We start from the raw sequence: 27,940 nt of genomic DNA on the forward strand, positions 1-27,940 counted from the left end.
AACAATGTTCTTTAACTCAGGCCACTGTGGACTCTCTCATGATGTGGACATGTGGCACTTCAGAGTTCAATGACACCTGCAACGGTCCAGTTACATCAACTTGCACGTGTGTCCATGACTTGGTTGGCTAAGCCCAAGCCCAAGGTTTCTGTAGGACACAGGCAGGACGCCGAGGAGAAGGTGAGGGTGCTCTGCCTGTGTCAACTTTGGCTATCCCATCCTAAGGAAGTTCTGTCCAAGATGGGGTGATTAGTGCATTGCAGGGCAGTTCATACGGGGGCGGGGGGGAGCAGGATGGACCGATGCATTTGTCACTGTGTGTTTTAAAGATTTAAATATGTGTGAGTGTTTTGCCTGCATGTATGTAAGTATACATGCATGCCTGGTGCCTGCAGAGGCTGGAAAATGGTGTTGAGTTTTCATTAAGTTACAGATGGTGGGTTGGGGATTTAGCTCAATGGTAGAGCGCTTGCCTAGGAAGCGCAAGGCCCTGGGTTTGGTTCCCAGCTCCGAAAAAAAAAACCAAAAAAAAAAAAAAAAAAAAAAAAGTTACAGATGGTATAAAGCTACCAAGTGGGTGCCAGGGACTGAACTAGGAGTAGCAGCATGTGCTTAGTAGGTCTGAAGGTCCACACAGTGGGGCTTTTATTCTAGAGCACATGAGTGGTCTCTTGGGGGTGGGGTTCTTTTGTTAATTAAAGATTATTTAATCGTAGGGGTGCTGTCTGCATGTACACCTACATGCCAGAAGAGGGTATCAGATCCCTTCACAGATGACTGGGTGCTATTATGTGGTTGCTGGGAACTGAACTCAGAGACCTCTTAACTGCTGAGCCATCTCTCCAGTCCACCTACTGTTCCTTCTGGCTTTCCTGCGGGGACAGGGCAGTTCTAGAGACCACGCTCACAGGGAGGTGTGAGAGGAGACGCTGCTGCTGGCTGGTCACTTAAACCAAGCAAGCTTTGCTGTAGCAGTAGCTAGGCCATGGCCCGATACACCTATCATTCAGAACAGCCTTAGTCCTCGCTACAGAATGGAAGCATGTTCATCTACATAACACTGACTCTCCCTGTGTTCGAGGCAGCGAGAAGAATGGCTTTTTATAATGAAACGAGAGCACAGCGGTAGATCGTGCTCACACTGGTAGAGGCTTCAGATGACCAAACCCACCCGTGTCTGGAAGTAGAGGCCCAGATGGGCAGTGTCACACAGGGAAGAAACGTACATTCTACTCATATCGTAGGTGAGGACCTTGAAATCCACTTATGTAAATGTTTGGCTTAAGGACACAGCCAGCAGGAAGCCATGTGGAAGCTCTCTCCCCTGTGTCGGCTCTGCAGATGGTTGTTCTCGTTCCCTTGCAGAGTTCTGTGTAATCACTGCTCGGCAGCAGTGGACACGACAGCCTTTAGAAATAACGTGCAGGAAAAGATTCGCATTCTTCAATAGCGTAATCACCAGCAGCCTCAACAGTTCAGAGCCATGGGTTGGTTTGTTTTAATTAAAAGTTCTACTTAATTGTTTAAATAAACATAATGTTAACATAATCTATACATACGGTTACAGAGGATGGGGAAGTCTCTTGTAATTCTGAAAAGATGGACACAATGTGTCCATGATGTTCTGACAGTACAGAAAGGTCAAATCCAAAATACTTGCTGCTCCCGGGAAAGTCCTCATCAGAGGAGTGAAAGCTGAGTGTGAACACAGTCCCTCTAGTCCACCACTTTTATCGACTGAACGCTTGAGAGGGACTGGGCGTGGGCTGGCCTGGCTCCGAGAGACCTAGAGGCTGGGAAGCCACTTTCAGGGTGGATGGCCCGTGGGTACTTGGCAGCGGTCGCCTGAGGAATGGTTTGCTGTGAAGAGAAGAGACTGCTTTAACAATCTAGGAGTCCATATGTGAGTTATCATTTCATCAGCTACAACCCAGCCCAAAGGTATCTGACATCCTGTAGACACCAGCAATGCACTGGGTGGAGATCCATTCAAACAAACACAGTGAAGCCCTTCTCCCAAAGGAACCCACTGGTTCAACAACCACTCTTAAAAAAACAGGCTCCCTTTTCAGAGCCTTGGGAATCATGGCTCTAAGAGGTCTAAGAGGAAAAGGTCTACAGAGGCCAAGCACAGAAAGGGACTTTGTGATGTCTGGATGAAGGTCAGCTTCAAACCCTGGTAAAATAGACCTCGGTTTCATTGGGAATGGACTGGACATTTTAGAGTCACACGAGAGAAGGCTTCTCAGAAGACATGGGGCTCTCTCAATTTCTCTTCCCTTCAACAGGGTCTTGCTATGCATCCCAGGCTGAACTCAAACTTGTGATCCACTTGCCCACATGTTGGGAATAAGGAACCTTACCTGGATGGACCACATTTTCCTAAGCAAGGAAAGAACTGGATGTGGAGAACAGTCCCAGACATTGAGGAGAGGATGATCTGCACAACAGTTCAAAGCTCGGGGGAATACTGAAACACGAGTGCTAAGAGCTAAGTTCAGGCAGGGCAGACTCGGTTTACATATGTGCTATGTACAAACATGCACTGTGTGTGTAAGTGTACCACACCTGTACATACATGTGAGAAAGCTTAAGACTTTATTGTACCTACTGTCAATAATGTAAGGTCTGGCAGTGGGATTTGTATCAAGTTAAGTTCTTAGTCAAAACAACCAGACTTCTATTATGGGATATCACTTAGAAAAACTATCTGTAAAACATTTCAAGTATAATTTTATGCATTAGGGGCAGGAGTGATGGCTCAGCAGGTAAGAGGACCTGGGTTTGGTTCCCGGCACTCGCTCAGTGACTCACGAGAATGATCTCTGTGGAAACCAGGAACTCACATGGTAGGGCACGGATATATATGAAGACAAAATACTCATACACAAAAATCTTACAAAAGGCATTTAGTCAAAATATTTACCATGTATCCTAAAGACTGAATAATTTTCTTTAAAAAACAAACTTCTTAAAAACAGGGTCCTCATGTACAGTTCTGTCTTGAAAGTGAGAATTCCTCTAATGGAGAAATGGAGAAGTAACCTCTCTTTTTGGGGTCTCATATACAGATGTTTCTCTGACTGGAAACATCTGGACAGCCATCACGAATGAGAGAGTCTTGCAGCTGGTATGAAAGTTTAGTTGCCAAGCATCAAACATGACATGATTTATCAAAGCTCTTTTCCTCGAGGATGTGTTAGAGAACTGCAGAGTTAGATTAGGCTGCCCATGGGTATCCTGGCCTACAAGATGTGGCAGAGTATGGAATTAGCTTCAAAAGCAAGTAAATACCCAGCAAACGGGCAAAGGCACTACAAACAGACCCAGGCTTTTTGGCAGTAATGCTTTCTGCTCATTTTAGGTATTGATTTCTGGGAAACAAAATGGCATAAAGGAGCTGGTACTGGTGCAGGCCTCCGAGCCTTCCTTAGATCTGAGTTCAAGGCCACCCTGGTCTATTGAGTGAGTTCTAGGATGGCCAGGGCTACACAGAGAAACTCTCAAAAATTCTCTCCAAAACAAACCCCAAACAAAACAGTACAGAGGTCCAACTGTGTCTGTCACATGACAAAAACTAAGCAGTGACAGAGGAGTTTATGGGTATCCGATTCATAGCCACCAAGCTCCAGGCAAATACTGCATACATACATACATGCTGGAGAGCAGCAGGGAGCCTAGGAGGGAACCTTAAAGAAAGGGCGCGTCTAAGATTCCAGCTCCTCGACTGTGGGTTAGAATATGTTATACAAAGGAGGCAAAACTGCATCACCTGAACTGATCAAGGGGATTAAGGCAGGCAGGACAGTGTGAGTTATTTGGAGTGAATTAATCTAAGTAGAGAAGTTCTGCTCCATCTTAACAATAAGCTAATCCAAAGCTCAGTTTGGGAGGGGCAGGGAGTCAGCGTGGGCTGGGTGGAAATGAGTGGAGAAATGATGTAATTATATTTTAATTCAACTAAAAAATTAGATAATAAAAAAGATTCTAGTTCCTAAATTTTTTTTTTCTCTCCAAAATATGAGGGCTGGAAAGAGCTCAGTAGCAGTGCTTACGGCTCCTCCAGAGGACTAAGGCTTGATCCCAGCACCCACACGGAGGCTCACAGCCGTCCTTAACTGCGGTTCAGGGATATATGACCCTCTTCTGGACCAGGAACACATGTGCTGCACAGACGCTCTGGCAAGCACAGACTCAAAGATGTAAGGCAACTCCCCCTCCCCCCAAAAACCTCACGTTCCTTTCCTAGAGACTTTAGTAAGCTCGGTGTTCTCACCAACCCTGCTTCACAGGAGAGACAATGGAGGCTGAACCACTGGACTTGAGGCATCTGCTTAACTTCAGCAAGCAGCAAAGTGAAGGGACAACAGGGCGGGTTTGTACTTCCCTCCACTTCCAGGCCACGCCCCTTCCTTCACAGCACAGACAGTTCCTGAACTCACTGTCTGTAACAGCGAGAGAGGCGAGGTGCGCCATTACGAGAGGTGAGCAGTACGAGCGAGGAAGAGCAGACGCTAAGGCAAGGACATTTCCTCACACACTAGGGACCCACTGCACCACGTCGGGTTACGGTGACCCGATTCTTTTTGCCATGGCATCTTTATAGTTTATTGTTAGTGTTACTTTCTCTGGTTGGTGATTTTTATGCCATTTGGAATAAACATATTTCTTAACAGGAGGCATTGTAAGTGTTGGTAATACAGAGTAGTGAATGACAGAACAATGACTGACCGTGAATGTCAGGGTTGAAGAGGGACAAACTCGTGAAACAGACTTCCGCCAGGACTTACCACTGTGACTGGGTGATGTTTCTCCACGACGACCGAGCTCATGGGAGGAGAAACTCCCATGATAGCCAAGCTGCTGTTGATTCTAGTTTTGGAACCAAAATCACAGCGTCCTGTGATCCGGGCTGTAATTGTCTTCCCAGCTTTCTGCTGCGCTGCAGTCACAACTCTCGGTGCAAACTACAAACAAAGACAATCCCAGTTGGTGGGAGACCCAGTGCAGAATTTACATTACTTGGCTCTGCAACTTTCAAAGAAAGTGCATAGTACTTAAAACCCAATGAGACAGGAAGACAAAAAACCCTAACATTCCCAAACTCCAAAATATTCCTTTAGCCTGGGCATGCCAGTATTTAAAAAGTTCTTAAGATTTAAAACCCTTATTATGAAAGGACAGACTGCCAGGAAGTCCCCTTGAGTGTTCTCTTAGGTTTCCTGCAAGGATCAAGTCTTACCTGAAGTAAAACCAGACGGACACCAGTGTGCTGGTGCTGGCGAGGCCTGTGTACACGGCTGTGCCGTTCTATGGCATGCAATTCTTTACTACTGCCACGGAGTCCTATGTAGCCACTCTACCAGACATGTCACTTCCCACCCATGTCCTCCATCATATCAACCACTGTCTGTGTGACGACTTTTATCCTTTCCTCAAGTATCATCATAAATGTTTAGTTCTGCTTTTAAAAAACCTTATTTATATGTTTCATGAATATAGAAACCTAAAAGAATTTTTAAGATTTCATACAACAGATTAGTTTCTCTTTTTTCCTTTCTGTTCTCTATTACATTTAGTGAACAATTTTTTAGAAAGGCATTTTTAAAAGTTTTTTTTTTTTTTTTTGTAGAAATACTGCAAAAATGGGATGGTGATATAAAAAAGCAGCTTCCACATTTAGCGGTTTTATTGGTTACCACTGGATGATACTGAAGGAAGCCTAAGTACATATCAAGAGTGATGCATAATTTCCTTTTTCTCACTGTCAATTCTGACAGATGCTCATCAGTGTAAGGTGATGGCTTTGATTTAACCTGCAGTTCTTCATTCATGTTTCCTAGTTATGACCTGTCATCTCTTTAACTGTTGGCCAGAAGTGGAGAGGATGGCTACTAGTAAAAAATACAACTCCAAACATCTGGGTAGGGTGGTATGAACCTGTGAGCCCAGCACATGGCAGGCTAAGGCAGGACGTCTAAAGTTGGAGGCAAGCGTGAGATACACAGTATGATTCTGTCTCAAACACACACACACACACACACACACACACACACACACACACACACACACACACACACACACACACCTACCCAGCTGGGCTGGGAGTATTATCAAGTGGTTTTTGTCTACCATGAATGGACCTATGGGTTAGATTCTCATCTCAACAAACAAAAATATTTTAATAGTTCCTGATGGATATTAATTTCTTTTAAGGACTGTAGATACATTTTCCCTAGCATATTCTTCCTTCCTTGGGTTTTAATCTGCTTGTGTGCTTGCACATGCACATGCACATGCAGAAATAGAGAAGATGCTGGTGCCTCTCTCTTGCTCTCAGACATGATGCCTTGAGACGGGCTCTCTCCCTGGACCAGAAGCCCACTGTTTAGTTTAGGTTGGTTGGCCACTGAGCTCACAGGCCACGTATCTGTCTCCCCTGTGCACTGCTATCCCTGTATGCTGGGGTTATAGTCATATCCCCACGTAAGTAAGATCTCACTAACTTTCATGGGTGAGCCATCTTCCCGGCCCATGTTGTCTTTAATCTTGTCACACTCTTCCTGTGTGAAGGAGAAAATAATCTGCTTTGGATACTACGGGTACTATGAACTATTAATCAAAATGCATTTTCCCCTCAATGGCTCTTCCAAAAACACTGATTTATATAATGGTCTTTCCCCATGGTCCGGCCCATCCATGGTTCTCTCTTTATCTGCACTCAGCTGGAGACGATCAAACCTGTCTATTCAGTCAGGGAGAGGATAATGAAGGAGACTTGGCTCTGGGGAAATTACATCGACTCAAAGGAAAACACATTCAAAAGGGTTGTGCAATTCCTTAAAAAATCTGGAAAGAATTCAGTTTAGTTCCATAAGAATCTAAGCAAAGGCAGAAATGAGACAATTAATTCTAGGAATGAAACCATGCAGGAGATGTCATGTCTACACAAGGCGTAGTTATGTTCACACAGGTGTCTCAACCACTGATTTAATGTAAAGCTGGGATAGCTGTATGTAAACATTAACACACAGGAAGACAGACAGAGGGGTCAGCAGAAGGCCAAGACTATGTCAAAAGTTGAATCCTTCGTTCATAGGTGGAAATCAACAGATGCTGTTTTAGATGAACAGACATACGATGACAGCAACACACAACTCAGGAAAAGGTGCTGGGAGAAGCAGCTAACAGCCTGGGGGGGGGCTTGGAGGCTATTGCTGAAAACATAGAGAGCTCTATGGATCTTATAAATGTCAAGATGTTTACAGGGCTGCGAATATAGCTCAGTGGGTAAGTGCATGTATACGGGTCTTCAGAGGAACAGGGTTTGAATCCCAGCAACCAACTCAGGCGGCAGACAAGCACCTGTAACTCCAGTGCCTAGGGGAATTAGCACTGGGGAAAGCCAAGTACAGAAAACTGCAGTCCAACTAACTTTATGGCTGCCCAGTTACCCTGGAAGGTGTTAAACACACCAGCGCCATAGCAGCTCATCTCACTTGGAGATGGGGAATGCAAGACAACACAGAAAAGTTCGGAATGAGAAACACCAGAGCAGCTACGAAATACTGTCAAGCCATCTGGGAACCGCTTTAGGACACCTCCCGTGTGATGAAAATAGGCCTTCTGCTAAAGACACTGTAAAGAGTCCATCTACAGTCACACAAGTTTAAGGATATCACTGCCATGTTTGCATGTTTGCAAGAGTTGTCTGCAATGGTTTGTCACTTGCTGACTGCACTGCATATACAGCAGGTAGAGGCTGGAGAGATGGCCCCGTTTAGAGCACTTCTCCATCTTCCAGAGGACCTGAGTTTGTTCCCAGCGCTCTATTAAGTGGCTTCCAAACGCTACAGCTCCAGCAGATCACATATGGAGTATCCCCCCAACACATATGCTATATACACTTACAGAACAATACATATGTAACCCAAATAGCTTAAATGGGTGAAAAAAGAGCTGTATCAAAAATGCATGAGGATCATTTGGAAAGAATTTATATAAAATTATTAGAAAAGATTACTGCAGGGAGAAAACAGAACTAGAAGATAGTGTTGAACATTTTGCTAGTTTGGAAAATAAAAAAGCAACTGAGGAAGGCTTACAGTAGAAACGTGATTTCTTTATAACCACATCTAGCCTAGAGTCTGTTGAGAACAGGCTCTTTTGAGCATGTGGTCACTGACTCTTCCTCCTAGTGTCAGAGATGACCAGCTGCGGTCCAGGGTCCCCTCTGTAAGCCTCAGTTTCCTCGTTTATAAATGGGAAACAGTACCAAGGATGTCATAGTAGTTTCTGCTTTCCCTTCTGCTGGAAGGGGGGAGTTGGATGGAGAACTCCAGCAACTGTTGGAACTGTCACCACCCAAGAGCGCGTCCCTCCAATTACACTTCCAGACTCGGGGGTGTACAGAACCCCTGCTGTCCTGCCCTGTGACTTGAACAGAATCTGTGTGGTGGGCTGGGTGCAGCTAAGACAGGCTGGACTTATGCTTCTTTCTAAAAGAAGACGTATCTGAGGAGAGCCCAGTATTTGAATCCCCTGAAGGAGAAACCGTATACTAGGCCGACGTGACCCGAGGGTCTTCCCTAGGTTCTTTAGGCACTGAATGTGCATCTGTGTTGTAGCTGTCAACGTCTGTAACGGGGCTTTGGGTCACTTTCCAGTTTTCACTATAAACTAATGTTTTAGTCACTTTCTGTCTTGAGTGCTTTCTGTGGGTGGATCCAAGGAGAACACACACATGCACATGCACACACACACACACACACACACACACACACACACACACACACACACAACTCTTTTTTTCTTCTCCTTTTACTGAAAATAAATTTTGTTCTCACATACCATATCCTGATTACAGTTTCCCCTCCGTCTACTCCTCCTAGTTCCTCCTGACATTCCCTCCCTCCCAGATCCACTTCCTTTCTGTCTCTCATTAGAAAAACAACAGGCTTATAGCAGATAATAAAATATAGCAAGATTTAAAAAAACAACACAAAAGAGTTAAACAAAACAAACAGAAGGAAAAGAGCCCAAGAGAAGGCACAAGAGTCAGAGACCCACTTGTTCTCACCCGCAGGAAACGACCTGCTCCACAGAGCTCGTTCCAGGACAGCCAGGGCTACAGAGAAATCTTGTCTTGAAAAACCAAACCAACCAACCAACCAACCAACCAACCAACCAACCAACCAACCACCAAAAGAAAACAAAACAAAATAAAAACCCAAAACAAACAAAACAACCCCCCCCCAAAAGCCAAAATAGACAAACCCACTAAGCTGGAGGCCAAAGCATGCATGCTAAGGACCTGCTGCAGACCTGTGCACGCTGTGAGATCCTACGAGCTTTGACTCTGTTCATTCTGACTTTCCTCTATGTTCTCCAAGTCCACTGACTGTGCTAAGGAGACGAGAGCTTGACTGGTTCTGTTCCTTAGTATCACATGTACACATATGAACAAAGGACTGAACACAAATGCCCACAGATACCACGACAACTGGAGTTGCGTGTGGGGAGTGTGTGTGTGTGTGTGTGTGTGTGTGTGTGTGTGTGTGTGTGCACAAATGAAAGGTTGTCTATACAACACTATGCTTTTTATGTTTTGAAGCCTTCAGAATCATCTCTGAGCAACATAGGGCAGCCAAGCTTACCCATGTGCCCGCTCGAGTGTAGGCTCAGGTATAAATGCAGACTCTGAGGTAGTCCTAGTTTAAGGAGATTCTAAAAAGTCTAGCTCTGCATATGTTATCTAGAGATGCAACATGAATGACAAGTGAGGAATTTAAATAAACTCGACTGTGTTTATTTAAATGAGATAATCTACATAGGACTGCACTTCAGAATGCATAATCATGGAAAATAAACACAGCTGAACATATGTCAGGGTTGAATTTTCGTCTTATTTCTAAGTCAAAACTCCTCCACACATTGAGATTTCTCTTCCTCTCTGCACATGTGCCATGTACTCTAACTTCAGGCCAGAGCAAACAAGGCAAGCAGCAGATCTCAACATATTTTTCTCTAAAATTAGTAGCTCTAAAAGGAAGCAATTCAAGTGAGCTAGAAGGCTAAACCTCATCAGCGGTCTGGCCAACTCTCTGTTCCTGTCCCTTAGGAAGAGCTCTCCAGAGCTAGCGCCTGGCCATGACCTGCCACAAGGTGCACGAAGCTCAACAAAACTGAACGCTACTGTTCACCCTGTAACCCAACGCTAGGGAGCTGATGCTGAGAACGGCTGCAAAGTTGAGAGCGCACTAAAATCCCCGCTGCCATCTTTTCTGCTACGTCACTGGCTAGAATCACGGAGAGGAGGGAGACACTTGCCTCAGGAGCTTTAAAACTCCCACTCCGTGTGAGAGCAACACTGGGCAGGGAAGAGGATGCAGAGTTTAGTCTGATAAGTGTGTGGATGGCTGCTGGTACTCTCCCTCTCAGTCACAGCCATGATGGGCTGTCAACAGCTTCATTAATTACTTCAAATATACAGTTTCACACATACTCTCCACCCCTGTTCAACCCTCCTCCCTTATGGAGAAAGACTTTTCCTCCCCCGATTTCAACTGTGGGTTAAAATGAACACCTAACAGAGATGCAGTTGCTAGTGGGTGCTAGCTCACCTGGGGTGGGCTAGTATGGCACTGCCTTCCCTCCACACTTCACTTACAGCTTGGGGAGATGAGGGCCTGACAGGGTCTGGTCCTTATTACCACACACACAATGAACAAACAGGGATACAGAGCCCCACCCCCACCTACACGACACACATGCTTTGGAAGCCTTTCCGACTGTACTGACCGTGTCTTCTGGGACAGCAGTGGCTGCAGATCCGGCACTGAGAACAGAGATGGGCACGTGACCGGAAGAGGCAGATGTAGCTCCGGCAGAGGTCAGGGAAGCAGTGGAGGGAATGGCAGTGGCGCTGGCTACTCCTGCTGCTAATGTTGCAGACGGCAGCAGCTGTAACGTAACTGCTGATGGCATTGTGGACGAAGAAGTATCCAAGTGAGCAGAAGGTTCTCTTCCTGGACCACCAGGGCCACTCTCTTCCTTTTTATTATTTGTGAAGTCTATCCCTACAAATCACAATCCATTCAATTAACAGTAGCGCAAACTAAGACTATTACCGTCCAAACAAGGAAAAGCCTAATGGCTAAAATATAGCTCTAATGAAATGCAGACACTGGCCATTTTGGAGGTTCACTGCTCACCTCATAGCATCAGCATCATAATCTGGTTGATGTTAGCATCAACCATTATTGACTTCAGAGGAGCTCAAAGCTCCAACATGGGAAAGCTAACAAGTGGTCTGCTCGTATGTAAAAGGTAAGGATCAAATGTGCGCTCGGCAGGAGCCCACCGAGAGTGTGCTGCCATGGGAACACAACTACTGCTGGAACATCATGGTTGCCCAAAGGGAGGGCCTATCCAGCTTTCTCTGCGTCTCACAGCCATCCTGACAAATGGCCCCCAACTAGAGCTTTGCAACAATTTCCCCATGTCATTTCTTCTGTTTTGACACAAACAGGTTGTTCTCATTTTTGACATTTTAGCAAGTCATAAGTCAGAGAAATGAGTTCTTCCATGAAGACACAAATTATGAACCAAATCATCTGCCCGCTTAACTAACTGCAGGGATGCTCTCTCACAAAGGGACCTCCCCCGGATCTAGGGAGTGGATACAGTCACCTTCCAAAAGGTAGGACAAGGAGCTTCATCCAGTTTTTGACACCCCACCCCCACCTCAGAACTAGAATTCGGCTAGTTTCACCTGGACCCTCTGAGTTTGAAAATGCTGGGAGGTGTTCTAGATCCTGAAGGAGACATTGCATTTAAGACCTTCTCTGTTTTCTTTCCATCAGTCGTGTGGTTGTCAGCTGTCTGCATATTATCCTCAGCGACTGTTACCTTGTTAAAGTCCAACAATACTTACAGTTTCCTCAAGATCCTTCCAACTCTGGTGACAGCAACTACTCCACATAAAACACCACTTATAATTTGAAAACTACACACGCACAATACACACCATACACACTCACAGGTTTAATGTGTTTTTGGTAAAAAGCAACCCTGCATACCCATGACTTACAAACGTTCTGAAAAGGTCAGGTGTAAACAGACAACTCTTGCTGATACAGGTTCCCTTATGAAGTTTCTGTTCACAGGTAGCTGTTAAGTTCATGGTTCTTCTCTCTTTAACTGGGAGACCCTTTTCTCACTTTCCTACTATGTCTAAAACTAACTGAAACGTCATGTCTCAGAGCTACCGTCAGCTCTAGAGCACAAGAACAATGAGTAGAGTAACTCTCAAGGTACACTTTGAGCTAGGTAGGGACAAGACACCCCACTGCACAGTATTAGCCGTACAGACCCAACCAGCCACTGCTATCCCCTCGAATTCTTTTTGAAACTAAGCAGAGAACCTTCCATGCATCACTCACCTGCGTCATTTTTGTTCTGAAATATGGTCATGGCTTCCAGATTTAATGCACACACTCCCCTCATGAATGCTTTCTTCATGGAGTCTTCGAAATGGTCTTTTTCTTGTTGCATTCTTTGAATCTCAGCTTTTGCATTTTCCAAAGCTAAAGATAACTAAAGAATTACAGAAAGTATGTGTGGGGGCGGAGGGATTGAAACACAGAGATATTATCATTGTCAAACAGACTAAGGTTACACTTTGCTGGTCATCTACTCATTTAGATGTGGCTCAGGCTGGCTCTGCTTTGCTGTGCAGATGAGCATCATCTGCCTGCCTCCCAAGTGCTCAGATTAGAGACACGTGCTATGATGCCCAGCAAAACTGGCACATTTTAAAAACTATACACCATTTATATAAGACATTTAATAAAATGTATTTACACAAGTCACACATGACCCACATTCCTTTGAGAGGAAAAAGCTAGTGTAAAATTAATAGAATTTTTGAAAAGTAAATGCTATTAACAAAATTTAAAGTACATAGTGAATTTTGGTAAAACTTCACCTAGAAAAAACTTCATCTTTTCTGTATGCAATTTTGAATTGCAGAAATTATATATTATATTTATTCATTTTTGTATGTGTTTGTGCATGTGGAGGCCAGAGGTCAAATTCCGGCATTTTCTTCAGTTATTGTCCGCTTTGCTTTGAGACAGGCCTCTCACCACTAACGGACTCACTGACTGCCAGGCTGGCTGCAGTGAGGCCCAGGAGCCTCCTGTCTCTGCCTCCCCAGCACTGGGCTTACAAGAGACAGCACTGAGCCCAGCTTTGTCAAACAGTAGACTCTGAGAATTGAACTGGGTTCTCATGCTCATAAGGAAAGCAGTTTGCTGACTGAGACATCGCTTTAGCTCTCTAAAATTTATTTCAGTACTATTTAGTACTATAAGAATGTTTTCCTTCTAATATTATTTCAAGAGGCCTTTGCATTCCAAATGTCTCCCTTCATGATCTAAATGATCCCCTATGGAAACAATGACAGTTTTATTATTGAAAATGAGAGGAAAATAATTCAATTTACATACATTTATGTTATATCAAACTTATATAAGAGCATAGCTTATTTAAATTAATAATGATAAATATCTGTATTTTTTGCTCTTGGCTATATATAAACACTAAAAGTCATAGCCAAGCTAATAGTGAGCTTATACATTTAATTATGCAAAATAGAAAATTCAAAAAGTAGCTTACCATAGCAAGTTTGGCTTCATAATCATTGGAGATCTGCACACACACTTCTTCAGCCCTCGCTTGGCACGCCCGTTCCACCACATCTTTCCACTGCCTCTGTACCACGGAGCGCCAGCCCTTCCAGACTTTCTTCAGCAAAGTTCTCTCAAAGTACTGGTCAGCCAGTTTCCCCTCATAACTCTGAACAAACGCAACATTCAGAACAACCTCAGAACCACTACCAGGGCAGTGTAACAGAAACAACATGGCGGTAAGTCCACTAGCTCTGCTGAGGAGAGGCTAGAGGAGAGGTTGAGCCCTTATTGCAAATCAGTGCCTACAGGTGGCGCCACCCTACGTCTACAACAAACAGCGCCCGCATGTGTAGGTGCAGACAGGTACTGCCTATTTGTGAAGAGGCTGTGCGTAGGATTTACCATCAGTGGCACTTCTTTCTGAGCCAGCCTCTTGCTATGTTATGTTGCTCAGGCTGGGCTTATACTGGGCTCAAGTGGTCCCCATGTGTGGCTGAGAACACTCATCACACACACACTGCTGCCCTTAGATGTGTCAGAAGTGGACATAACATAGGAAGCAAACGACCTGTTTAAGATATAAATTTTTTTCCAAATAACTGTTTCTAAGGTCGTTTGTTAAAGAGTTCCATTACCAGGGTTTTTATAAGTTAGGTACAATCCTTATTAAACCACTATGAAGCAGCAAAAGGCTTTTCTGTCATGATATATATGTCCTATGTCAGTACAATCTGAGAGATATTTCTAAACTGCACCAAAACCAAATTCCTTTGAAACCAGAGGATATTATGACCTAATTTATATTGACTCATTAAAAAACAAATCTTTGAGTTTGACAAGCGTTCTCGTACATCACCTGAAAATCTGATATCTGAGAGTAGTTATCTTTCTTATACTTACTTCCTGTCTGGATTTGACATGGCCGATTCTCCAGCGGAAGAAGCTTTTCATTAACTCTATCCTTTCCTTCTGCTTGCCGATGGCACGAGACAAGCTGGAAATCACCTGTAAGCAGTAATTAACCCAGTTACTGTAGAACTCTGATAGCAGCAAGGGACTGTGAAAAGGGCACATAGCCTGCGATTGGTGTTTTATTCTCTTAAACTAGATGGTGTCTGCCGGCTCAGTCTACTCATGTTCAGAAAGTGATTTTCTCATGTAAAAAGGCTACAGAGAGTACATATCTATTCATCAATAAACCTTCTCTTTCCTTCCTTCCCTCTCCCCTCCCTTTCTAACTCCCCCACCCCTCTTGGAAACACTGTCTCACGATGTAGCTTGGTCGACTCAAACTTGTGATCCTCCTCCTACCTCAGAGTCCTGAGTGCTGGGCTTGCAGGCCTACCCCACCATGCTCAGTACAGACTATGAGGAAGGCCTTGCTTCCCACGTGAATGTATCAATGAACAAGTATCAATGAATGATGGGGAACAGGAAAGAAATCTTCATGTGTGCATATCTTGTTACTCCCCAGTAAAGTTTACATGCATGAAAATTAAGATAGTTATTAACATTTAACTCAGGAAGATAACTGTGCTTGATAACAAAACTTTTAAGTTTTGTTACATATATAGAAAGTCTTTACTTATTTGCCTTATGAAAGGGGCCTGGTTTGAAATGTTTTTCTAGTCCTTGTTACTACCTTGGATATAGAAGTTTCTCAGTATTTAATTATTCTGTGGTTTAACAAATTTATAAGAGCTGTAGTTCTGTTTTAATGATTTTTCTTGAATGACATTATTGCTATTCTTAAAAACACATTTAATTCATAAGAGAATCTCTTTCTAAAGACTGAGTAACTGTAATATGCACGTGGAATGAAGCACACTGAACGGACCTTAGTAAACCACTACACTTAGTACAAGACGCTTCTTCCTATTTTGTTGTTTTTCCCTTTGAGACAAGACTCTTGCTGCGTCCTCAGCCGGCCTCGAACCTGTGATCCTTCTTACCTCCACCTCTTAAATGACAAAGATTATAGGCATGCCATGCCAGTCTTGTTTGCCTTTTCAAAACAGAGAAGGGCGTCATTCTAAGTGGCCGGCTACATTCCATATCTTAGAATGGAAGGTGACGTGGGGCTGCTTGTTTTACTCATTCTCCTCAGTACAGCACAAGCAATACTCATTTGTGTGACATTCCAAGATCAGAAAAATTAGAACACTTTTGAAGATAATAGAAAAATGACAGTTTCAATAAAACAAGGTACACAAAATGTTTGATTTTATACTACACCAGTAAAGAGCAAGAACAGTGTACATTCAAAAAGCCATGATCTTGCCTGTATGGATTATTTATGACTGCAATCCCAGAAGTTGGGAGGCTGTCAGGAGGACTTCCTGTTGAAAGGTTAGCCTGGGCTACATAAGTTAGAGGCCAGCTTGGGCTACACAGTGAGACTCTATCTCAAAAAGTCAAGCAACAACAACCCTTTTCTCTGAGTCATTAAACACGTGTGTGCTGCTCTTTCCTGAGGCCTTATGTGAAATCGAGCTCACCCTCATCCATAAACAAACGGGAGTCAGCAGGGCACAGATTCACTGCCCACTGTTTTGCTTAAGGTGTGAGATCAGGAGGCACAAAGCCTCAGACCAGTTTGAACTGGTAGGTTTGAAATGCTTACTGTCATCCACAAGGATGGTTAAGAACATAGGTGACGCTAGCTCCTTGATGTTAAGACAGGTACAAGGGAAGAAGAATCTACTATGTCTACTTTGAGTGGGCTCTTAAAGCACCAGGAAATGTCGGAGTCTGAGGGAAGGTAAACCCCTATTACACTCGTGTCTATTAGGAATAAACCTAGGGCTGTGCGTTAGTTCCTCTGAAGCATCTCTCTCTGTCTTCTAGGAGAATCATTAGTTCTCAGGATTATATTCCCACGGGACATCTGCTGAGTCTCACTCAAAGGCAGGCATAGAAAAGAGGACCTCATCCTTTCTTCCGATGGAAATCTCGAAGGCTTTCTGCAGCTCCTTCAAGTCAGCGATCTGGCTCGACAGCTGCTTCACTGTCACCGCGTGCTTTTCCCTTTCCTTTTTCATCTCCATTCGGTGCCAGTCAATAAAATTAAGTCTCCACTTACTTAGTTCAGATAAAATGTTCGTCTGAAAAGAAGACAGCGAAAATAAGTAATTTGTTCTTTCACACCGCTATTAAAATTAAACTGAACATAAGAAACATCAAGAAGATCAGGTCAACACAGGGCTATTTAAAAAAAAATCCCAACGCATGAATAAATGATATTTGCAAGTTCAACAGCTATGGTCTCACAGTTCATCGCTTTCCCTGGGGATTTAGTTTTTTTTTTTTTTCTCCCCATTTTATGTTACTTTGAAATCTTATGGCATTAAAAAATAAAATCTGGCTCACTCACAAAATTCCTTTGGGTAGCCATAGACTCACATGTCCATTCTAAAGGAGATTAGGTGTTTCTGGAGAGACTGCTCTTCCAGAGGACCTGGGTGCAACCCTAGCACCCATATGGTGGTGAGCCATCTGCAGTGCAGTCTAAGAGACCTGACGCCCTCTGCTGGCCTCCCTGGGCACTGAAAGCACACGATGCACTTTCATATACAGAGGCTAAACATCCACACACATAAGATTAGAAAAACTAAAACTCTCAAAAGAATGTAAGCAAAGATGGATCAGGTGAAGAAACAGAGGAGTATGGGCTAAGCTGAGGATGGGTGGATTTAGAGGTTGAGCTGGGAGTTAAAACCATGGCATTGTGGTTTCCTCCAAATCAAGTTATTGCATGGTCGTCTTCCAGCAAAGCGCTGAGCCCTTTAATGCTATCGACTAGCATGAGTAAAAGGACCAAGGAATCATTGGTCATCTAAAAACAACAAAACCCTTCAATAACAAATACAGTTAAGTCAACAGAGAATAGGTTGATGGTCAGCTGCACAATCCTGCAACAGGATTATCCCACCGTGAAACCGAGGAGACAATGGTAGAAATTGCTGTCAGAGTATTTTCAGAGTTTAACGTTTCAAGTAACAGGAAACTATGTCACAGAATCCACATGATCGTAATTTTCCACGGATATAAATGTATAACTATATGCTTTGGAAAAGTTCATTTTCTCAGATTTTAGAATAGTTAAATCATATTACTTTTAAAATATCTATTTGACTTTAATTGTGTGTAAGTCTCTTTCTGGGTGTGTGAACATGAGTGCAGGTGCCCACCAGACAAGAGGTAGGAGATGCCCGGATCTCGAGTTCCGGTAGGTTGTGACCCACTGACATGGTGCTGGGAAATGAACTCCAATCTTCTACAGTGGCATTCTTGCAGTTCATCACTGACCAATCTCTCCAGCCTATTCCATTAAAATACTAGCAGAAATCATTTAAAAACACTGTGTTTTAATAGCGATATTTCTGTAATGCTGATTATTGGCAGGTTATTTACATCGCCAAAAATAGTTTCAAAGATTCACCAGACATATATTTTGGCTGCTATAAAATTGAAATATATCAGGAAAGTATATATTTTTAAACATAAAAGGTCCTCCCATCCAGGTGTGTGGCCAGCCCTCTAAACCCCTTGTCCTCACTAGGCTCTGAAGGGACTGAAACAATGTCAGTCATCGTCATAGGTTAGCAGGATGCAGGATGCTCTTTAAAACACAGGAAGATGTGGGGGGACATACAGTATCCTAGCAACTCCGTAAACCTTGCACTCTAAGGATGGTTTAGAAACTGTAATATTACCCATGTGTATAACAAATATGTAATCATAGGCCCCACTAAAACTTACTGAGTACCAACCCAGTGTTTAATAAGACACTGAGGCAGTTCATATGCGCATTCAAGATTGAGAGACATCCATCTAAGACACTGCGTGGGTCATCCCAGGATCCCAAAGGTTTAGGTTCTTGTTTACTAGAAAACATTAAGAAAGGAAGGAAGGAAGGAAGGAAGGAAGGAAGGAAAGAAAGAAGGAAGGGAAGGAAGGAAGGAAGGAAGGACGGATGGACGGACGGACGGAAGGAAGGAAGGAAGGAAGGAAGGAGCAGCAAGCAGGCAGAGAGAGACTGGCTCAGGCGTCTGACTGCCACTGAGCAGCTGCATACCTTAAGACCTGAGCTCCAGATGTCAAGCACATTCTCCAACTTCTGAAAATTTTCCTCAGAGACAAGATGATCACCCATAATTATTTCATGGGCATCTGTCTGACTAGAGATAGAGGCTGGTGAGGAAGAATCACCTAAAAAATGTGGGCCGAAAAAGTCCATGACTGGGTGAGGTGGCTTCCTGGGTGACCCTAGAAGAAAAACAGAGCAATCAAACAGCAGCCAGGTCAGAGGGAAGTCGTCTAACTGGCAGAGTAATGCAAAAGGCTACAAGACATCTGTCAATGCTGGAGGCCGAGAGAAAACACAGAGAAATGACTCCTGAGCTATATATGCCTCAGCATGGGCATTTTTGAGATTAGTGCTGCCATTGATTGAGGGTTGACAGGCGTGGGATGCCTCCTAGACCTCATCCATCCTTCACAAACAACTCCTATTAACTCAATGCCTTTTATGCTTTGGCAATAAAAATGTTTAAGGGTTAGCTCTCAACATGTGCTAGCCTAAGAGGTAGGTATTTTCTCAACTATAAGGAGAACACTGAGGCTCGGAAGGTTAATTGACCACAGTGAGGCGGTTGTCTACAGATCACTTTTGCTTTATTTTCCACCTTGGTACTGGTATTGCTAGAATTTGACAATATAAAGGGGCCAGTTACTTAGTTTTTAGATCCTGTTGGCCTCCAACATGTAGATGTAAAATCTGTCCACCAATCTATGTGCATGTGCACATACACACAACTACCATTTGCCATTACCCAGTGAGGCCGGGGAGAGCCAGAGTCGGAAAGACAACTGGCCTCCATCTTTAAAAAGCACAAAGTAGAAAAGTCAATATCCCAGTATAGATTCACTGGAATTAGACGTCATCTGTCACCACTTCCCATGGATCCCACACTAACTATGAAGGTCTAATAACCAAGACTGACGGCTTGTCTCTTGTCCTTGAGGAATGAATCAAGAACAGAAGTACTACAGAACTTGCTATGTAAAAGCAAATCTTTCCAGAACTCCTAGCAAGAAGGAAAATTATACCCTAAACTGTATATCTGCTACGCAATAGTAGGGTGTGGGATGGCCATACATGGGATTATCAGCTAACGTTCGGAGGATGGTCAGAGAACCCACGGAGCAAGGCAGAGGCACAACGTGCACTCACACTCTTTACTGGGTCCTACCACGCAGAGAGGCAGCAGGCTCTGCTCTTTGTCTCCTGAGGCAGGGCCAGTGTAGTCCAGGTTGGTCTGCACCTGGCTGCTCTTGTCTTAGCGTCCTGACTGGGAGGGTTACAAGCTCACTGCACCACGCCGCACAGGCTCTGTGGTTTTAGTGTTAAGAAAAATATACATTCACCATTTACAAAATAGAGCCATATGACTTAAGGGCTGGAAAGACCATCTGCAATAATACTGCCCAAGATTCTTAGAGGAGAAGAAACATGAAGGCAGGCACTTCTTACAAAATGGCTAGCTGGTGCTGTGCTAATAATGCCATACTGTAGGCAAGGAAGGCGCCCATTTCTACGTTTACATTTATACCATGTGAAGGAAAAAGGCAGAAGCTGGCTCTAGGAAGCTTCCAAGCCCCTCCTTACCACCAGTCTCTCTGTACAGTTCTGATTCAACACAACTGCAACAGTGTAGACGGGGCAGCGGCCTCACTGTCTACAGTGTAGACGGGGCAGCGGCCTCACTGTCTACAGTGTAGACGGGGCAGCGGCCTCACTTTCATTAGTTATCTTTGCCATTGCTCTCTCATAGTAAAAAAGATACATTCCTTTTGTTATATTCGGTCATAATGATTCATTTTAAAATAAGTTCAAGCTAAAAGTGAACATTTTATCAAGTGGTATAAATAGATGACATAGATATTGGTGGATATATACTCCTGAGAGTTGGGGAGCAGTACACTGGTTTATGTTTATGAAGGGCTTAGCAATCGGCTGAACTAACTAATATCTCTCTAAATCTTCATGAATATCTTCTTTCCAAAGGCATTGTGAAGGATGCCATGCACTGTGATTATTAACTGGTCTTAGCTGCACATGTTGGAATGTTGGGAAGTTATTTTAAATATCACTTAAGCTAGCAACAATAGCATTTTAAAAGTCGGGTTAAGTAATATGCTGATTTATTCTTGCTAATACACTGTAATTAAAGAAACAAACTAAGGAAAAGTCATCCTACCTGATTTTGAAAGGCTTGAAATATTTAAATCGGATCCTTTTCCAACTTCCAGTGCAGTTTCTCTTATAGGGTTACTTCCTGCCAAAAAAGATTTTTAAAATTAAACGAAACTACTTAAAAGAAAATGTGTATACATATTGTACAAGACAATAGCTTCATTGGGACTTTTTCATGTTTGCAGATAACATCCACAACCCTTCCTGACTCTGTTGTCCCTGCTCCTCTGGTCCTCTTCTATTTAAACAGTACCCCTTCTACTCTTATGTCTTAAATAAATTTTAAAAAATCCACACATGTGGAAAAACGTGCAATATTTGTCTTTCTAAGCCTGGTTTGGTTTGCTTAACCTGATGATTCCCAGGTTCCGTTATTTTTCTGCAAACAACAGCATGCTGTGTTTCACGGCCAAGTACCACCATCCGTCCACTAACGGGCGCTACTGCGACATTGCTGCAGCCAACATGGCTGTGCAGACACCGCATCCCAGCTCTCACGGCTGTGAGCAGCAGCTGGCTCAGATGCAAGCTCTGGGTTGAGTTTATTTTTTAAATCTTATACGCCTTACTTTAAAAAAAAAAACAAACCAACCTTGCAAATCAATCAAATCAGACATCAAAATTAACCAGACCCTACATGTACACAATGCAGTAGCTAGAACTGGGATTCAGAACGAGGCTGTGAAGCTCCACATTACATTTTATACTCTTAGTATTTAACACAGTTTTATGCATTTACTTACCATCAAAACCAAAAAGTCCACGACAGAATTAGAACTAGAAAAACAACTAACTTTATATTGTTTTTCATAACTCATGTCCATGCATGAGCTTTGAGGGAATCTCCACGGTGTCTCTCTTAGTGTTGTTTGAGTGTACATTCCCACCAGCACTGCTGTACGAGTCTATCTGACCCCCAGTTTCATTTGCATTTGGGATTCTGTATTCTGGATGACAGCTTTTCTGCTGAGGTGAGATGGGGATCTCGATATGGTTTTAATTTACATTTCACTGATTGCTAAAGAAGTCAAATAGTTTTCATGTACTTCTTGCCCAGTTATTGAGGACACTTGTTCACTTTATGTATCTATCTATCTTCTGTAATGTATGTATGCATATACTACATATTAAATCTAAACTATGAATACAGTTACAGTCTGTGTGTATATATGAGGGGCATGTGCCTGTCCTCCATCTTCTGCTGTGCATGCCAGCTACTGACCTTTGAGCTTTCAGAAGCTCTCCTGTCTCTGCCTTCCATCTTGCCTGTAGGAGCACTAGGATTGCAGACCTACACACACACTACTGAACTTGCTTTACACGGGTTCTGGGATTCCATCCTCAAATCCTCAGCTTGCACGGCAAGCACTTTGCCTGCTGACTTCTCTTCCCAGCCCTGGTCCGTTTACCAGTCTGCAACACTCTAGTGTGCTCAGTAGGAATTGTACATTAAGATCATCAATGTAGAGCCCCACAGTGGAGGCGCACGCCTGTGGTCCTCACACTCGGGAGGCAGGGGCAAGAGATCTCTGAGTTCTAGGCCAGCCTGGTCTACAGAGTTCCAGGATAGCCAAGACTACAAAGAGAAACCCTGTCTGAAAAGAAAGCAAGGAAGAGAAAAAGAAAAATACCCAATGTAACTAAAATATGACTGCCACCCTTGATGTACAATGAATAAATCCAAGGTTTATATCTCTTAAAAATGAAATTTAGGTAGCAGAACGGTGCCATAGTAAATTCCTTATCTGGCCATGGCACTACTGTCCCAGCGCAGCAGTCAGGACAGGGATAGTGTACGTGTGTCATGGCACTACTGTCCCAGTGCAGCAGTCAGGACAGGGATAGTGTACGTGTGTCATGGCACTACTGTCCCAGCGCAGCAGTGAGGACAGGGATAGTGTACGTGTGTCATGGCACTACTGTCCCAGCGCAGCAGTCAGGACAGGGATAGTGTACGTGTGTCATGGCACTACTGTCCCAGTGCAGCAGTCAGGACAGGGATAGTGTACGTGTGTCATCATGGCACAGGGATAGTGTACTGTCCCAGGGCAGCAGTCAGGACAGGGATAGTGTACGTGTGTCATGGCACTACTGTCCCAGGGCAGCAGTCAGGACAGGGATAGTGTACGTGTGTGATCTACAAATGTGGGGATGAGGAAGAGACCAGGGCTCTCACTGAGCAGAGACGCAGGAGCTTTTGCCTCTGTGAACTGCGGCGTCTGTGTGACCCTGCCCATGTTGGCTCTCTAACCCTCTCGGGAGTATTTATTCAGGGACCATGAGATGGCTCAGCAGGTGAAGACGCTGGCTGCCAAGCTGGACAAGCTGAGTTCAGTCCCTAGAACCCGATGTCATGTGCAAACACACCTGTACACATACACACCCACGAATGCATGTACAAACGAGAGTGCTTATGCAGATGAACGGTAGGAGCTCGCTCGTCACTCAATAAGGAGTGAAAAGGGGAAAAGCTTGCTTTCCATTGCTTCCTTTAACCCCTTTATCTAAGCACAGCCTGGCTTGCACAGATGCTAAATCTACTGCCGAGAGTCCACAAATAGGCCCGCCTTTGTCCTGACGACCTGAACTACTCCCCATGCCACAGAAACATTGCCAACAACGTATGAGTATCAGTATGGGGTTCACAGGGCAACTTAAGGGATTCGGAGGGCAGGGTTGGGACTGCCTTTGGATGCCAAGGCTTGGGCATTTGGTTGTCAGAATAATCTGGCATAAAACTCCTGGATCAGGAACTGAGGCATACAACACATCCTCCTGCCCCTGCCTCCCAAGTGTGAGGACCACAGGCGTGGGCCTCCACTGTGGGCTCTACATTGATGATCTTAATGTACAATTCCTACTGAGCACACTAGAGTGCTGCAGACTGGTAAACGGACAAGGGCTGGGAAGAGAAGTCAGCAGGCAAAGTGCTTGCCGTGTAAGCTGAGGATTTGAGGATGGAATCCCAGAACCCGTGTAAAGAGATAATCACTGTTGTGTTGCTCTGATTACTTTTCATAAAGTTAAAATTCAACTCAAGTTTAAATAAAAATCCAGCTGTCAAAAGAGGCAGGAATGACAGTAAATGTGAGGCAGGCCAACATTATACTGCTTTACAGCATGGGTTAAGAGTTGCCCGCTGGCGGTGGGGACATCTCTATAGTCACGTCAGCATCACCAACAGACTCAGGATCACAAGGGGTTGGTATCTTGACAACTGTACGTAACCTGGCTGGTGAAGCATACCTAGCACAGGAAATCTGTCCGGTACCACTTCTCCTCTAAGGTGAGACGGCCGTGAAACACCGGACTCAACATTTGGGTTCACAACAGCATAGCGAAGCAGTTCTTCATACTCCTCCTGCCAGAAGCCGAGAACAAGTGCATTGTGACAGCTACAATGTTGCATCCAAACACTCAGGTTTTTGTTGTTAAGAAACCTATTTAACCACATAATAGTCATATACTTACCACAATACAGAAAAGTTTACTTCTTTTGCTAAGCTTGAGTCTTTTGAGTGCTTCTGGTATGACTTTGACATTTATAGTTAAATGTTTAAAGAGGAAACATGTTGGTGATTCAATAAAACACTTCTTTCTCTTTCTTACATTTCATATCAATTTAACTGATGATGAGACAAGACACGCTATTAAAAGCTATCACTTTCAAGAACTTAAATTGAGACTCAGTTTATATTTTCTCTCTCTCCATTGTGTCTTCACTCTTTCAATATCCCCAAGCCCCCACCCTATTTTTCTCAACAGGATTCTCGATATTCCCCAGACTGGGACTTGCAAGGTAGCTCAGGTTGCCATTAACCCTTACTCTTCCTGCTTCAGCCACCTGAGCCACTGGCAGCCTAGCACGCACCACTACAGAAGGCACCAGGCACCGGCTTCCTTGATACCATGTAACTCACAAGAAGCAAACCGGAGGGTCAAGCTGCTGAAACTACACAGTGTTTTGTTTCCCCTAGCCACACTCACCAAGGCAGCTGGTTTATTTTTGCTGCTGTTGTTAGAAGAAAATGCCATGGATTTGCATTTAAAAAAATAAATATGTATGATTATAGCTCTGTTTTAGCATTGAATTTTAAGTAAAATTGTTTGTAAAAGAGTTTGTATTATTCTGTCTGAAAATTGTGAAATTTCAATGTGAAAGGGTGAGGTGGTTTGAGTTTCATCTTGGATTCTATTTAAACACACACACACACACACACACACACACAGAGTTAAATATTAGGTGAAAGAAACACAATTTTTGTATATTAATGACCTGGGAGAGAGAATCAGACGCCCATATAGTGACAGAAGGCATATGACAGAAAATCTTAACACCAGAGCTCTCTTCACAGGGTTGTAATCAAGTCCTCTTTGTTAGGGATTCCCTTTCAAGGCACTAAGCAGAGTTTTCACTGCTTTCCTAGTATTAGGAAGTGTAGCACGTGAGGCTGTAAGCGTGGATCAGTTGAAACACTGAGGACTGAAGAGAAGGGGTTCAGGAGTTTGAAGCTAGCCTGGGCTAAATACACAAAGTAAAACTCTGTGTCAGGAAAAGAATTTATGTAGCATGTCATAATGTGTAATTTTCATATTGATAAAAGTAATTATAATTCGTTAAATAGGTTAAAATATTCTTAAATTAAACACTTTTTTCTAAGTCATATCTGGTTGTTAAAATAGAAGAAAGGCAACCTTAACTTGATATGATACATTGGGATAAGATATAAGGTATTTGTTGGTCTTAAAAAAAAATGTACAGAATTCCAAGTCTTCTGCAGTATCCTTGCTAATTGACCAGGAACCCCCATTTCTCCTTTTTCCCCTGTAAATTAATAAGCCCCAGGGTTTGAAATGGTCATCTGCTTCTTCCACCTCCCTGCAGCTAAGGTAGTTAGACAGCATGGCCTGTGGGATTTGACTACCTCATGAAAGTAACAGAACCTTAACTAGACTGTTCTCCTAACTCATCTGTCAGTGTCCAGGTTCACAGTGGCAGATTATGCCGTGTAGTGGTGACAGGAACGAGAACCTCGCTGCACAGGACATCAGAGAGCCCTAGAACCTCAGATGGCTGACATTCTGCTACTTTTCATTAAAGAAGAAAGCATTTGGCAGAGGCAGTTAAATGAGAACATTTCACAAAACGTTCCAAAATTCTGAGGTTTTTTTCCTACTATGTTAAAACCTTTGCAGAAAAAGCTTTTAAATAGTTCATGGCTATTTTCAGAAAACTTAAAACAATATACTCCCCAAATTAGTAGAGAGCTGATAATATTGTAAATGCAAAATCTCACTGTGAGGGGAATGAGTAAATAAAAAATGCATTTCTGGTTTTGCCACAAACTAATACTTTGTTTAAATTTTTCGGGGGGAGTACAGTCTCTTTATGTAGCCCTGACTGTCCTGGAACTCTCTATCTGGACCCTGCTGGCCTTAAACTCAAAGAGATCTCTCTGCCTCTGCCTTTGCCTTCCGAGTGCTGAGATTAAAGGTGCGCACCATTACACAGGGTTTTATAATTTTTTAAAGTCACAATAAAGTTAGATGTCTTCCTACCTGAAGGTCTGTGGAGACTGAACGATCAGAGTCATTGTGAGCAACATGAAGTGAGCACTTGTCCTCATCAGACGACATCCTGTACAAAGACTACACAATAGCACAGGTTAACTTTAGTTGTCTCTCGTAATACTGAAGCCACAGCTTTTAAACACACAGAGTGCAACAGTACTCTAACTTGCAAATATTTTTCATGTCATTTAAAGGAAATCACCCAACTGAACATACTGAGCACTTACAAGCAAGAACCATAGGGCCAGAGAAGGGACTTACTTCCAACATTTGTGATTCTATAATACCCTGAAAGAGGTGTGCTAAATACACAAAAGTCTGAAGAAAGATGCTTTGGAACAATTTCCTGCAGGCTGAGTCAGAGAAGAGCATGTGGTCACCATTCTTCAGCCTTACCCAGGGACCAAATGCTTTCCTGTGTTATGTTGAACTAAGACACCCTAAGAATTCCCTTTCTGAGATACTTATATTTTGGGAATACTGTTTTAAGAGAATTAAGTTTATACATTACAACATACTGAAACATACACATAGAAATCATTATGTCTTAACTAAAGAAAACAACTTAAAGGGGGGTGGATTAAAAGGCAAACAGTAACTCTTCAAACTATCTGAACAGCAGTAAGTCAGACAACATGGCCCAGGTACTGAGACCTGAAAGATGTGGGGATCCATCCTGAGAGACAGACTCAGGCGCTATAATTATGACCTTTCACAGTCAGAGGCTGAATCTTTACATAAGATATTAAGTGTGTGAAACAACCTTGTTAGTTACTTATATTTGCAATGCTGAGGACTGGATGCACATGCAGCTATGCAAAGCCAGACATTTACTGTAGAGCTACATTTCCAAACACTGCCCTTTTAAAAGATTGATATTTTAAGAGAAGAAACGTTACTCTGAAAGCTTTGGAACAGACTGGGATTCTAAACCTAGAGTCCAGTCCATCGAGAGCCAACTATAGTAATCCAAGCAGTAAAGGTTCTCCTCAGAACTGACCTAGGAGACAAATGAGAATGCAGCCTTGGCAAGGGTCTGAGGTGTGGCCTCTGAGATGGCTGTGCTACAGTGGTGACCATACGAGCTCATGATCAATGAGCACTTGAAACATCCGAGTGGGACTACAGATGCGGACATATCTGTGTCCAGAGTAACTAGATGAAGTATTCTGCTACTCACCGAAGCAAGGACTGTGGGCCAATGAGACTGGGAGGAAGGTCGGCGAGTTCAGTGCCAGCTGTGTGAGCATGAGGTTGACTTTGAAGCACTGGGAACAGCTGTGGGCACACAGCAGTCAGCCTTCAGTATGTCCCGGTTCCTCGGCCATGGATCCATTCAACTGTGGGTCAAAAGTCTTTCTTAAAATTGCATCGGTACTGAACACGCACAGGCTTTTCTTATCACCATCCCCAGGAC

The 27,940-nt window shown here is 43.5% G+C and overlaps 1 protein-coding gene across 1 annotated transcript; it reads right to left on the reverse strand.

The window, feature by feature from the left end:
- Positions 1-674: 674 nt before the first annotated feature.
- On the reverse strand, positions 675-26,654 carry Poc5 (POC5 centriolar protein). The gene is made up of 11 exons (XM_032899009.1): positions 26,512-26,654; positions 24,199-24,313; positions 20,957-21,034; positions 18,772-18,962; positions 16,622-16,798; positions 14,595-14,699; positions 13,681-13,860; positions 12,444-12,597; positions 10,801-11,078; positions 4,791-4,967; positions 675-1,860 (listed from the first exon to the last, which is right to left on the reverse strand). Exons 1-11 carry the CDS (start codon positions 26,587-26,589, stop codon positions 1,717-1,719), a joined length of 1,677 nt encoding a protein of 558 aa, XP_032754900.1. The 5' UTR covers positions 26,590-26,654; the 3' UTR covers positions 675-1,716.
- Positions 26,655-27,940: the final 1,286 nt, after the last annotated feature.

This window comes from Rattus rattus, chromosome 3, assembly GCF_011064425.1.
Source record: "Rattus rattus isolate New Zealand chromosome 3, Rrattus_CSIRO_v1, whole genome shotgun sequence".
Lineage (NCBI taxonomy): Eukaryota > Metazoa > Chordata > Mammalia > Rodentia > Muridae > Rattus > Rattus rattus.